Below are 14,863 nucleotides of genomic sequence, written 5' to 3'. Positions count from 1 at the left end.
TATTTCTGGACTTTGATGTTCTCCGAACACTCGGGGATAACACTACACAAAATATATGTAACTTTGTGTACAAATCTTCACTTACGGAGACATGTCTCCATAGAGTCATATTTTTGCTTATGTCTCTTCAAGGTGACTATTTTACTAATGAAAACGTAAAGGAGACACGGAAAAGTAAATATTTTTGCTATATCTGACATGCCTGTCTGTTGATCATAGGCTACTGCGTATATGAACTTATGATGTGTTTGGGTGTATTTATCAATAATTTGAATAAAATAGTTTTCATTAGTTTCTGTGAAAAAAGCAATTTGTTGATATGTCTCCCAGATGTCACTTTTACAAGCATGTCTCCCAAAGGTAGGATAAAGTGTTATATATATATGTATATCTATATCTATAAATATATGGAGATAGATAACAGTGTATTTTTCGCGTGGCTATAAATTGATTCGACCTTTGCACTTTTACAGTGAGGATAATTTACGGGTCCAATTTACGTTCTGGACACTGCGGTGACCTTCTAAAAATAGTAACAGAACGCCGGGAATATCCGAAGATGCCCCCCTCATACTATAGTGCACCATACGAAGGAAGGGAGGTAAACGCTGAAAACATGGAGAAGATAAGGAAGAGTTATGCCGTAGTTGATCCCCCCAAAAAACCAAAATCCACCAATAACTCCCTAACCGTGTGTTTGACTGGTCCCAATTTTTGTAAGGACCGTCTCAGGAATGTATAGAACCTGTTCACCAAGTTTGGTGACGATCGGTCCGTTCATTCTTGAGATCTACTTGCGAACACAAACAAACACACAAACAAACAAACACATCGAGTGAAACCTATACACACCCCTATACCGGGGGTGTAATAAACAATTATCTGTAATAGCAACTTTTGGCAGTTTATCTATGGTGGAAAAAGCTTGTTTCTAGCTCATTTATTTTAAAAGTGTTATTGTATTACTAATGTGCATGCCAATCTTGTTTTGAATTAAGTTACATTTTATTTTGTACTTCAATAAATTTTCATTATGTTGGCTTTTGTTGTTGTTGTTGTGTGTACGCTTGCGGCGATTTTTGAATGAATACTCTTGCTGTGTGTGTGTGTGTGTGTGTGTGTGTGTCTGTGTGTGTCTGTGTGTGTGTACGTGTGTGTGGGTGTGTGTGTGTGGGTGTGTGTACGTGTGTGTGTGTGTGTATGTGTGTGTGTGTGTGTGTGTGTGAGTGTGTGTGTGTGTGTGTGTGTCTTTTCAAGCGTATTAGTGTTTCAATTTTCTTTTCACCATCTGTTCGTGACAAGGAAGTCTTCCTCTTCTTTCTTATCCTGTGCATTTATCTTTGTATTTGTTCGGTGTTTACAATTGTCACGTGCGTTTCTTTCATCGATGTACACACGTCCTTGACGGACATAACGCTCCATAAAGTGTTTGGGAAATGTAGAGTCTCAGCTGTCCGGTGGCTGCTCACTTCTTACAGGACTGTGGTTCAAAAACAATATCACAACAGAACGTGCTTTTCACTTTTGTCTCATGACCTTATTCCTTCCACGATCCCTCCTAACGTGTTCTATGAAAGTTGTTTTGATCATAAGTGTGTCATCGTCACTGGTTTGCACCGAAAGAATATTTCACTGCCAAAGGTGTACCGTCGAAGTTGTTACAACTTCTTATCTTGACATTGTTAACTGTAATTAAATATGTTGAGGGCGGGCACTCGTGGACAGCGTGATTTGTTAGATTTTACATCCACCGCCACTGACAACACCCCTCTCCCCCCTACCCCATTCCCTGTACTGACAACACCACCACCACAACCCTTACTCCCCCACTCCACCCCCGACCTTAACGGCAACTCATTTTTGCTCTAATTTCGAACACGTCCACGCACACACACACACACACACACACACGCACACAAACACACACACACACATACACACACACACACGCACACACACACACACACACACGCACGGACACACACACACACACACATACACACACGAACACGAACACACACACACACATACATACATACACACACACACCAACATGCGCACAAACACACACACATACACTCACATACACACACACACATACACACACACACACACACACACACACACACACAAACACACACAAGCACTCACACACACAAGCGCACAATCACACACACACATGCACAAACACACACACACACACACACGCACGCACGCACGCACGCACGCACGAAAGCATACACAAACACAAAGGTCTACACACACTCACCCCCGGTACCTCAACTACACCCTCCCCCCTCCCCCTCCCATCCCATCTTCCACACGCACACACAAACAACAGAAAACAATGCTTCTCGAGCAAACTGTACACACACCAACACAGACCCTTTCTGATAGCAGTTGTAATCATCAATGAATGCAGCTTGGAATGACTGTACGTGATTCAGTACGACTGTCTGGGTCGTGAAGCTCGCTTTAGGCCACCCGTACTTGTTCGTTCAAGGGCGCGATTTGTATCAGTCCGGGCATGATCAGGTGGTGTTGCCATATATAACTTTATTTTTTTTTAACGTTAGTTTGCTCGAGTTGTTGAACTTTGAAATCATTAGGTTCAAGATAAGCTGTGTATGTATTCATTGTAAGCCTTGTGCTGGTGACATATGTAACTTGATTTCGAGAAATAAAACATTAATTTGCCCGAGTTGTTGAACAAAATAGATTCAAGATGTATTAATTTTAAGCCTTGTTGCTTGCGAAATATGTAACTTGATTTCGAGAAAAAAACCATTAGTTTGCCCGAGTTGTTGAACAAAATAGATTCAAGATGTATTAATTGTAAGCCGTTTCCAGGTGACATTCTGTATTTTTCGGAATGACAAGGTATTGTCACACATTCTTATTTAAAACTATAAAGGACATTGTCCACAGCTTCAGTAGTCCATTGACGTGGTCACTTCCAATAGACCCGTGAAGAAGGGATATCGGACGAATACTGCAACGAATTGTGTTGCGCACCTGTAACTCTAGATCTGCGTGACTTTGTTAACAATAACAATAACAATAACAATAACAGCACTTCATTGTCCATTAAAATATTACATAAAAATGGAACATTTTCTTCGGCACACCCTGCAGTTCCTTTACCCTATCATCTTAACTTTTTGAAAGATTCATTTTCCCTCCATCAAGTGTGTTCTGTCTTGGTAGACCTTCGCTATCGGTATGCACTGTAGAAGAAAAGCACAGATCCGCTCGTACTTGCTTCAGTCCCCAATCATCGTATCCTTGTCAGTTTGACAGGACTCGCGTAAAGTGAAGACAACGTGGTATCACTGGACCCGTCTTTCCTCTCAAGCCCCCCCCCCCCCCCCCCGTACCCACCCTCCACCCCCTTCATGAGTAGCACCTATCTTATCCGATAGCAGTTCTTTTTTCTAATGACGACGACAAATGCAAGGCCACAGAATAAGTACGTTTTGCAAAACAACTGATAACCAGAATCGGATTAAGCTGCACTGATTCACGTTTAGTTCCAGGGTGCAGCCCCTTCAAATGACACGATAACATAATTATCGCAATATATCGCAATCAGCAAAGAACAGAATGCGGTGCGTTTTTCGTTCATGTGCACTAGGAACTTATAAAAGAGAACCGCCTTCTCTTGCTGTCAGTCACCCAACATCCACCTTACTCTTCACTCGCGCTAACACCGTCAGGAACTCTGTTAGTTTTGAGAGAACACTTTGTATTTTACGTCACAAGACTACGCGGTCCCGACAGCCATGATTTGGGTTCTACTTACAACGCTTCTGTCTTGTGAGTATACCGCCCAGTGCGACACAACATGTGAACAGATTACACACACACACACACACACACACACACACACACACACACAGGCACAGAAACACACACACACACACACACACACACACACACACACACACACAGGCACAGACACAGACACACACACACACACACACACACACACACACACACACACACACACAGGCACAGAAACACACACACACACACACACACACACACACAACTACACAGGCACAGACACAGACACACACACACACACACACACACACACACACAAACACGCACATGAACACACACACACACACACACACGCACGCACACACACACACACACACACACACACACACACACACACACACACACAGATCAACCTTATCCAATCCGTGTCTTTCTGCTCCACAGTGACCACAGCTCTCCAGTGGACCGACTCGCTGACCAACAACACAGTGATGCCCGTTTGTTCCGCCAGCGACATCCACCTTCCCTGGAACTTCACCCTGTCACCTGACGAGCGCATCGAGGACATCAAGTGGATCTACCGGGCGGAGGACGGCTCTGAGGGACTGATCGCCCTCTTTGCTTCTGGTCAGATCACCACAACGCCAGCTTACCATGGCCGCGTGCAATGGACTGGTCAGGGAGGGATCGTGGTCAGTCATGCTGCTGTTGCAGAGTCTGGTCACTACATAATAATAGTCAGCACTGAGGACTCTTCGAACCACCTGGCCAGGTTTTCCAAGACGGTCTACGTTCAGGTGGCTGGTGAGTTGATCACAGGTGGTTTTCCTTTTGGTCTGTGTCTGTTGACTATTTCTAAATCTCAGCTTTCTTAAATCTAAATATTTACATTGATCTATTTTTTTCCTTTCGAGTTCTCACCTCGCTTCGTTGTGCACATTGCCATGTTTTGAAGGTATGTATTTTTATTGTGTGTATCTGCTGTTTTGTTCCAGACCCGCCCACAGCAGAGAGCGGCGAGTTGCACGTGCTTCAGGAACCAGACGCGGTGCTTGACAACGAGACTAGACAGTGGCGAGTGGAGCTGACGTGTGGGGTTTTGACCTCCCCCGGTCACCCTGCTGTCCACGTCGTCTGGACGGTCAGTTTGCGTTTGAAATTTGATAAGCAGGAATTTTCTTTTTTTTCCCTCTCTTTTTACATAACATAGAGGGGGAATCGATACGAGAGTCGTGGTATATGTGTGTGTGTGTGTGTGTGTGTGTGTGTGTGTGTGTGTGTGTGTGTGTGTGTGTGTGTGTGTGTGTGTGTGTGTGCAGGGGTGAGTTTTGGCGCTCGCCCGCTCGCCCCCGGCGACTTCAAATCGCGTCGGGCGGGTTCGAAATTCCTCTAAAATCGCCCGCCTGGCGAGTTCAAATTTCGCTGAAGCACAAAGTTGTTAGGCAACGTAGTCAATCGGAACGGCCGGCGAACAAATATCTCTGCGGGCGATCTCAAAATCTGTCACTTCTCTACTGCCCACTCATCCTCCCCCCCCCCTTCCCCCACTTTCAGAAGGACTCAGGACTACCACCAATCAAGGCCAGACACATTGGTTAGACAGCTACCCCCCTCCGTCTCACTTGACCGTGTCATCACCCCTCCAGTGCCACGAGCCGCTGGCGATTGCATCAGCAGTCAAAATAGTTAAACCCCCCTTCGTCCCCCCTCTTAGCGCTATTCACTTCACCCCCTCTCTTATATCTTATCCTGCGCTCACCAATCCTTCAGAGACTTTCACATGTTGTAAAACAGTTTCCTCTCAGATAAAAACTCGGTCATTGACCCCGAGTAAGAAGGTCAGTGTCTCGACAGGCCGCTGTGTTCAGGTTGCAAGTACCGGTCATTGACCCAGGTCTCAAGGCCAACCAGCTTTTACAATGCATCTGCCTTTGATCTGACCGCCCATCCAGAGCAAACATATTCCCCCTAGCCCTCTGTATTTTTGTGCCTGCTATGTACCACTGATCCAGTTTCTGGGAAATGTATAATTATGTCATTGACTGCAGGGATACTCATTGAGACCATTTTCCAAAATATGTTAACACCAGCTTTGCTGACCAACTTAGTACAAGTAGTGACAGTACTACTGCTGTCAATTATTTGCCTTCAACTAAGGAAGTAAAAAACACAACCCGATCCACTATATGTGATAAAGAAGAAAAGACAGACCTTCAACAATAGGACAAGGGAGGGGGACGAAGGGGGGTTTAACTATTTTGAATCAAAAGCATAAAGATCACCTGTGAACAATTCTAGGATCAGGAAATCTGAACATCTGTTTGTTTTCATTAGGAAATAGAAATGAAATATAATGCTTTTGATTATTTATGACTTAAGCTGTGCTAAATTTGGCTGGTATGCAACTTTTATACTTCTGCTTGTTCTAACAGTAATATTAATAACACAGACATAAAGAAAAAGAAACAAAACAAGAAAGCAACTTAGAATTTTTTTTTGTAGTCAGCTTTTTATACTTGGTTTTACACAACAAAAAACATAATTTAAATTTTAAAAAAAGAGCTGATTTACTCTTTTGTAGTGTGTGTTTATGTGGTAAGTAGAGTTCCATAGTAAATTACTTTGTAAATTGTGTGGTAGGGGGTACATAAAGGGGGTAACTTTCAGTGAGGTATAGTGTGTGACAGGCTGTGAATGTTGTTTTGATATCTTGTTTCTTTGTGGCGGCTTTTATTTTAAATTCTTTATAAAAACAAGGTTAATTATCATTATATTAAAACATAGCACTTTAGTCATCAAGTTTTGTGTGTGTTTGTGGTAGTTATTAGTAGTGCAAATCCACATGTATGCATTATAAGTATGAATGTACGTCTTTTGTGTATGTGGTTAGCACGCGACGAGCCGCTGGGGCGGTTGTAAGAAATCCCGGCAGGTTGGGGGCCGGTTGGGGTTTTGGAGGGCCGGTTCAATTTTTGACTTACCGGCCCCCCTGGCCGGTAGCAAAAAAAGTTAAGGTACACCCCTGGTGTGTGTGTGTGTCTGTCTGTCTGTCTGTGCGTGTGTGTGTGTGTAGAGCGATTCAGACCAAACTACTGGACCGATCTTTATGAAATTTTACATGAGAGTTCCTGGGAATGATATCCCCGGATTTTTTTTTTTCGATAAATACTTTTGATGACGTCATATCCGGCTGTTTGTAAAAGTTGAGGCGGCACTGTCACACCCTCATTTTTCAATCAAATTGATTGACATTTGTGTAAAGCAATTTTCGACAAAGGCCGGATTTCGGTATTGCATTTCAGCTTGGTGGCTTAAAAATTAATTAATGACTTTGGTCATTAAAAATCTGAAAATTGTAATAAAATTGTTTTTTTTTTATATAAAACGATCCAACGTTCATCTTATTATACATCATTTTCTGATTCCAAAAACATATAAATATGTTATATTTGGATTAAAAACAAGCTCTGAAAATTAAAAATATAAAAACTATGATCAAAATTAAATTTTCGAAATCGATTTAAAAACAATTTCATCTTATTCCTTGTCTGTTCATGATTCCAAAAACATATAGATATGATATGTTTGGATTAAAAACACGCTCAGAAAGTTAAAACGAAGAGAGGTACAGAAAAGCGTGCTATGCAGCACAGCGAAACCACTACCGCGCTGAACAGGCTCGTCAGTTTCACTCCGTTATGCACAAGCGGCGGACTACGGTCATTGTGAAAAAATGCAGTTCGTTCAGTTTTATTCTGTGAGTTCCACAGCTTGACTAAATGTAGTAATTTCGCCTTACGCGACTTGCTCTCTGGGTCTGGTTGGTCGTTAGGTTGGTGTGCTAAGTTTTTAGATGATTGTCTGTTGATTGGCTGTTTGGGTTGTTGATGATGATTGTGGATGGCGCTGTACCTATTAATGCTGTTGTTATATTTAGTCAAGTTTTGACTAAATGTTTTAACATAGAGGGGGAATCGCGACGAGGGTCGTGGTGTATGTGTGTCTCTGTGTGTGTGTGTGTGTGTGTGTGTGTGTGTGTGTGTGTGTGTGTGGGTGTGTGTGGGTGTGTGTGTGTGTGTGTGTGTGTCTGTCTGTGCGTGTGTGTGTGTGTGTGTAGAGCGATTCAGACTAAACTACTGGACCGATCTTTATGACATTTTACATGAGAGTTCCTGGGAATGATATCCCCAGATTTTTTTCATTTTTTTATAAGTACCTTTGATGACGTCATATCCGGCTTTTTGTAAAAGTTGAGGCGGCACTGTCACACCCTCTATTTTCAATCAAATTAATTGACATTTTGGCAAAGCAATCTTTGAGGAAGGTCGGACTTTGGTATTGCATTTCAGCTTGGTGGCTTAAAAACTAATGAATGAGTTTGGTCATTAAATGTCGGAAACTTGTAATTAAAATTATTTTTTTTATTAAATGATCCAAAAATAATTTCATCTTATTCTTCGTCATTTTCTGATTCTAAAAACATATGCATATGTTATATTTGGATTACAAACAAGCTCTAAAAACTTAAACATATGAAAATTATGATTAAAATTAATTTTCCGAAATCGATTTAAAAACAATTTCATCTTATTCCTTGTTGATCCCTGATTCCAAAAACATATACATATGATATGTTTGGATTAAAAACAAACTCAGTAAGTTTTATCCTGCTTAGCGCGACCACTATACCGCACTATTCTGCATGGCTTGTCGATGTCACTGCCTTTGCCACGAGCGGTGGACTGACGAAACTACGAGTATGTGGTCTTGGTGAAATAAGCAGTGCGTTCAGTTTCATTCTGTGAGTTCGACAGCTTGACTAAATGTTGTTATTTCGCCTTGCGCGACTTGTTTTATCATGCTATGAAAAGCGGACTAGGTTTGAAAAGCATTAGGTGCGTGTTTTTTACTTCCCTGTTCATGGAGATTGCATTACTTTGCGAAGGATTCCCAACCCTCCCGAATATCCCTTATTTAACGATGTGCTGGATGCACGAGTGTACAAACCACCAAAAGCATGTCTTGAAATGTATATGTGCAGAGGAATGTCAAGAAGTTCCACCGTTGTAACTGATGTACCTTTTCTCATCAAACATACGCTTAAATTATTACACGTGTGGGTATTTCATTCAGTATGTAACATGTCTGTTTATATGTTCCCCAGACCCCAGACGGCCACACGGTGGAGAGTTCCAGTGAACACAACGGTACATTCCGTCTACTCCTCCCAAACCCTCCGTCTGGAGGTAACTACACCTGCACTCTCCCGCCCCTCTCCCCAGCCACACGCTGTCTCCCGCCACTCTCCCCGCTGCTAGAGGGCGCCACTGTCACTGTGGATCAGGTCAAGGCCAGCTTCACTCTGTTGGAGGCCAGACAGCAAGAAATGGAGAAAAACGTTTCAGCTGAAAACGCAAGGTTGCAGACTGAGCTGGATGCTCTGAAAACTCGGCTTGGTGCGTATTATGGATTTGTTTTAGTGAGATATTTTGTGTGTGTGTGTGTGTGTGTGTGTGTGTGTGTGTGTGTGTGTGTGTGTGTGTGTGTGTGTGTGTGTGTGTGTGTGTTTGCCTGTAAGTAGGAAAACGGAACACACCTGGTAAGACTGTCCACTTCTAATACAGCCGTCTCCTTGTTTGTGTTTCAGATGCAGCCAGCACACGTGTCAGTTTCCACGCCAGGCTGAAGAACAGTCTCGACAACTTCCTGGGACGTCTTCAGCCCTTCAACATCATCACCAACGAAGGGGACGCCCTCAACGGAACTACAGGCATCTTCACTACACCAAGGAACGGGACTTATTTCTTTGTTGCTTCGTCGTCGTCATATAGTACGGATAAGTCTGTGAACATGCACCTGATGAAAGAGGGCACGAGCGTGGCGTTAGCAAGCGCCAGACAATATTCCAGTTACCCCGCAGCGGCAACGTGTCACGCCACGCTACACCTCACTGTGGGGGAACGGGTGTGGGTGGAGAGCGTGTCCTCACATACGGCTTATCACAGCAACAGAACTTTCTTCACGGGATTCCTGCTGGGTGCTGACGACTGGTGACAGGCACTGAGTTGAAAGGTGCCATTGGGCTATGCGTTGAAAGTAAATCCAACATTACAATTCAGTCAAGCAAGCGATCATGTAATCAAGCAATGGGTCAAGCATTCAAACGTGGAAGAAGGCAAGGAAGCAAGCAAGTATGGAGTGGAATAAACGTTGCTGCTCACTACTTCTGTAAGTTTCACATATGTATATTAGAGAAATACTTGCATTTCATATTATATCAAGAAATACAAGAAAGTATATTGAAAGACAAACACATTAAAGAACTCAAGAACAAGCCAGCAAAACATTAAAACACACACTCACACACACACACACACACACACACACACACACACACACACACACACACACACACACACACACACACACACACACACACACACACACACACACTTGCGCGCGTGCGCTCGTGCACGCTAGTGAAAGATGAGAGAAAGAGAAATGAATTAGCCTATATCATGTTTTACTATCAGACGTTTTTCTATCATAACATATAATTATGTAAACGGATTTTTTTCTGAACATTATAATACTTGCATTTTGTTAATTACTTTTGTTATATATAAAAATGAAGCAGTTTCTTTATCTTTGATATCAATGTATATTTTAACTTCTCGAACGTGTGAATACACAGGCAAATCAAGGAAAGGCAAAATGCTCACATGATGTGCAGTAACAATCAATTCCTGGATGAAAATGATAACTACATTGCCCAGAATCTATACAGCAAAATTAATGTAACTACCTTTTCGCTTTGCCTCCCCTGATACTGGGATAATATCCATGAAGAACATGTGAATCCATGCATCATGCAGTAACAACCAATCCTTGGTAGCAAATGGTGCAGGTAGCCAGATGGGAAGTTATGCACTAAGTGCAATCAGCTCTTTTCAACTTTTGTTTGTCTTTGCTTCCTTGTAATGTTGTAATGTTTTGCTGAAAGTGGAAGACAACAATACATACCGGGCAGTTACAACCAATCTCTTCAACAAACTTAGTTGTGTTTGCCAACCTCGGAAGTAATCCTTAGTCCTCATATTCGGTAAGTAATATTCCATGTTGTATTGGTTTGAATACTATAAATTATTCCCCCCTCTGCTCCTTTCCTTTTGTAAGCCAGAAGGGGTGTTTAGTTTCGGTAATCACTCAGCAATCAAGCAAATCAATCTGAAGCTCGCATTGTTTATGATCCGCAAACTTCGACCATTATTGTTAATATTCACTGAGACTCGACATGTAACCTCTACTTCACAATAGTGTCCGCCACGTTACCATGTTAGTTGTCTTTTAAAGCACATCTATAGTTTATCATGCTGTGTTTGTTTGTTGTACAATTACTAGTCCATGAGTGTGAATAAAACACTGTTTAAATCAAGTTATCCTATATGTGTATTTATGTGCATGTTGTATATTATTTTCTTCCTGTAAAGTTTGAATGTATTTTGTAGAGTGGAAGACAGCACAAGGACACGTGGGGCAAGTAGGAAAATAACGTGTGTTTCATGGGATAGAGACAACAAGAACCGTGACGTAATGAGATCTAATTTGTTTGGTCAGCCGTACAGAACAATCCGGGAATTACACATATATATAAATACCTTTTTCTAAAAAAACCACTAAAAAAAACCAACAAAAACGAGCAATGAAACAAAGAAGAAAAAGACCACAGTGTGATCTGTACTCTAGCAATAGAACATCTGTACTCTAGCAATAGAACATCTGTACTCTAGCAATAGAACATCTGTACTCTAGCAATAGAACATCTGTACTCTAGCAATAGAACATCTGTACTCTAGCAATAGAACATCTGTACTCTAGCAATAGAACATCTGTACTCTAGCAATAGAACACAGCTTCACTGCGATTTCTTTTCGTCCGGCAAAACTACAATTCCTAAATGGATCACCGCTTCTCAAAGAAAATAAACAATTATCTGTAATAGCAACTTTTGGCAGTTTATCTATGGTGGAAAAAGCTTGTTTCTAGCTCATTTATTTTAAAATTGTTATTGTATTACTAATGTGCATGCCAATCTTGTTTTGAATTAAGTTACATTTTATTTTGTACTTCAATAAATTTTCATTATGTTGGCTTTTGTTGTTGTTGTTGTGTGTACGCTTGCGGCGATTTTTGAATGAATACTTTTGCTGTGTGTGTGTGTGTGTGTGTGTGTGTGTGTGTGTGTGTGTGTGTGTGTGTGTGTGTGTGTGTGTGTGTGTGTGTATGTGTGTGTGTGTGTGTGTGTGTGTGTGTGTGTGTGTGTGTGTGTGTGTGTGTCTTTTCAAGCGTATGAGTGTTTCAATTTTCTTTTCACCATCTGTTCCTGACAAGGAAGTCTTCCTCTTCTTTCTTATCCTGTGCATTTATCTTTGTATTTGTTCGGTGTTTACAATTGTCACGTGCGTTTCTTTCATCGATGTACACACGTCCTTGACGGACATAACGCTCCATAACGTGTTTGGGAAATGTACAGTCTCAGCTGTCCGGTGGCTGCTCACTTCTTACAGGACTTTGGTTCAAGAACAATATCACAACAGAACGAGCTTTTCACTTTTGTCTCATGACCTTATTCCTTCCCCGATCCCTTGCAACGTGTTGTATGAAAGTTGTTTTGATCAGGGCCCGTATGCTTATGGGAGAAGTTCGCGACAACTCCCGAAGTTTTGAGTGACATCGGAAGTACTTGCCTCACTTTCGTATGCATGGGCCGGAAAAAGGGTTTACCTCGAAGCAAAGCGAGGAAGTAACTCAGGGTATTTTGCGACTACTTCTAAAGTTTTGAGTGACATCGGAAGTACATCCTCACTTTCGCATGCATGGGACGAAAAAAGAGTTTACTTTGGAAGCTAACGAGGAAGTAAATGAGGGTAAATGTACTACAGCCAGACCCAGTAGTAAACACGCTACTTCCACAGTTTCTCAGTGCAAAAAGGCAGGGCTTTTCTTCAGTTTTTCATGTCAAACCGAGCTGACGCTCCAAAAGAGAGAAAAATAGAGGGAAAAGTCGTATCTTCTGCATGCATTTCGTGCAAATTTCCCTGAATACAAACCTGAGTTGCCAGCTTTGACTTTTGTTTGTTGATCTGGGTCATTGGCCACCACTCTTTCATTCCCGCTTATACGAGGGGGTTACTGTGATTCTATGAAAATGGGCGTCGTTGTGTGCATGTGTGAGTGTGTGTGTGTGTGTGTGTGTGTGTGTGTGTGTGTGTGTTTGTGTGCATGCGTGCGTGTGTTTGTGTTCGTGTGCGTGTGTGTGTGTGTGTGTGTTCGAGTGTTTAAGTGTAAGTTTCTGCTATTTTTTTTGTCATTGCTTTATCTGTGTGTGTGTGTGTGTGTGTGTGTGTGTGTGTGTGTGTGTGTGTGTGTGTGTGTGTGTGTGTGTGTGTATGTATTTGTGCGAGTGCCTGTCTGCCTGTGTGTGCGTGCGTGCGGGTATAATTGTGCGTCTGTTCCTTCATACGTTTGTTTGCGTGTTCGCGCGTGCCGTGTGTGTGTGTGTGTGTGTTTGTGTGTGTGTGTGTTTGTTTGTGTGTGTTTGTGTGTGTTTGTGTGTGTGTGTTTGTGTGTGTGTTTGTGTGTGTGTGTGTGTGTGTTTTCGATGTTATGTGTGTGTTCGACGGTGTGTGTGTGTTCGACGGTGTGTGTGTGTTCGACGGTGTGTGTGTGTTCGACGGTGTGTGTGTGTGTGTGTGTGTGTGTGTGTGTGTGTGTGTGTGTGTGTTCGACGTTATGTGTGTGTTCGACGGTGTGGTGTGTGTGTGTGTGTGTGTGTATGTGTGTGTGTGTGTGTGTGTGTGTGTGTGTGTGTGTGTGTACCCACTCCCCACACTATGATGAGCTGACTATATTTGCGCCTTGATATTTTATTCATGTTCTTACATTTTATGCTGTTTATTGTGATTCACCACACCCGAGTTTATCGTAATTGAGATAATAAAGTGTTCTATGTCTATGTATTATGTCTAATACACATGCACACACGCACGTAGGCTACAAAAATCCAATCTTGACTTTGAACTTTATATAAACATACATCCTCTTCACAATTAACGAGGACAAACGTAATTTACAAACACCTAAGTACAACAATTTTTCTGTTTTAAAAATTCGGACACACATTTTCTCAAATAATATGAAATTCGCTGAACTTATCTTCTTTTCACTACACCTTATATCTTGATTCCCCAAAAATGGAGTTCTGCCTTTTTAAATTTACCAGTAACACAAACATTCGCTCAGACCAAACTATTTTTGTCCAGCAGTTTTACCGATACACAATCATTAAAAAAACACTACAAAAAGAGTTTTAAGTTAACCGACTTCGCTACCACATAAACAACCTTTTTTTTTTATTGTCCCCAACATTCTGGTCAACGAAATCATTATTATAGACAGTCATTCTATTTAAGGACAATCATCACAGCTTTCGTTCAACCAGTTAAAAACAACAATTATAGTAAAAGCTACAGCGCGATCAACGTTTGCCCATTTACGAACTCGCGATGAGATTTGTTTCTTCTGGTCACCAAGCCTACCGTTTACAAACGCATGCGCACTAATTGGGATTCCCCCAATTTTCTCGACCTTGACCTCAGAACTCTCGAAGCCACTACTTCGGCGTTCAATTTAGCTCGTGCATACCGAGTAGCTGGCAACTTTGCTTTCGAAGTTCCCACTTCCAATGTCAAGGGCCTCTCGCTTGACATAATTATACGACGATATCGCATCTCAAGTGTCCTTACCCATCCAAAAGAAACCTCCAGCGCATACTACAATTGCAGGACATTCCGTTTTTAAAGGCAGCTCATTGGGAAATGATCTCAGACACAATATCGAAGACGTGAAATGCGTCAATCGAGCAACTGTCGTAACTTGGCTACAATGAGACGGTCTCCTACCTTGCACCATAGACACGGACTGTGACATTCTTGTTTAATTTAGGTGAAATGCTTAAAACAGAGTGATTCAAAAGCGACAGTTGGTTTAAACAAGTTTATTCAGTAAATTTCATTGG

General features: G+C 42.0%; 1 protein-coding gene across 1 annotated transcript; it reads left to right on the top strand.

The window, feature by feature from the left end:
- Window positions 1-3,445: 3,445 nt before the first annotated feature.
- Window positions 3,446-11,936, top strand: LOC138954754 (uncharacterized). The gene is made up of 5 exons (XM_070326525.1): window positions 3,446-3,816; window positions 4,231-4,590; window positions 4,782-4,927; window positions 8,951-9,242; window positions 9,434-11,936. Exons 1-5 carry the CDS (start codon window positions 3,783-3,785, stop codon window positions 9,838-9,840), a joined length of 1,239 nt encoding a protein of 412 aa, XP_070182626.1. The 5' UTR covers window positions 3,446-3,782; the 3' UTR covers window positions 9,841-11,936.
- The last annotated feature ends 2,927 nt before the right edge of the window (window positions 11,937-14,863 follow it).

Source organism: Littorina saxatilis, unplaced genomic scaffold, assembly GCF_037325665.1.
Source record: "Littorina saxatilis isolate snail1 unplaced genomic scaffold, US_GU_Lsax_2.0 scaffold_537, whole genome shotgun sequence".
Taxonomy (NCBI): Eukaryota; Metazoa; Mollusca; class Gastropoda; order Littorinimorpha; family Littorinidae; genus Littorina; species Littorina saxatilis.
The sequence above is the reverse complement of the archived record's forward strand: the minus strand, read 5'-3'. Positions and strand labels throughout refer to the sequence as shown.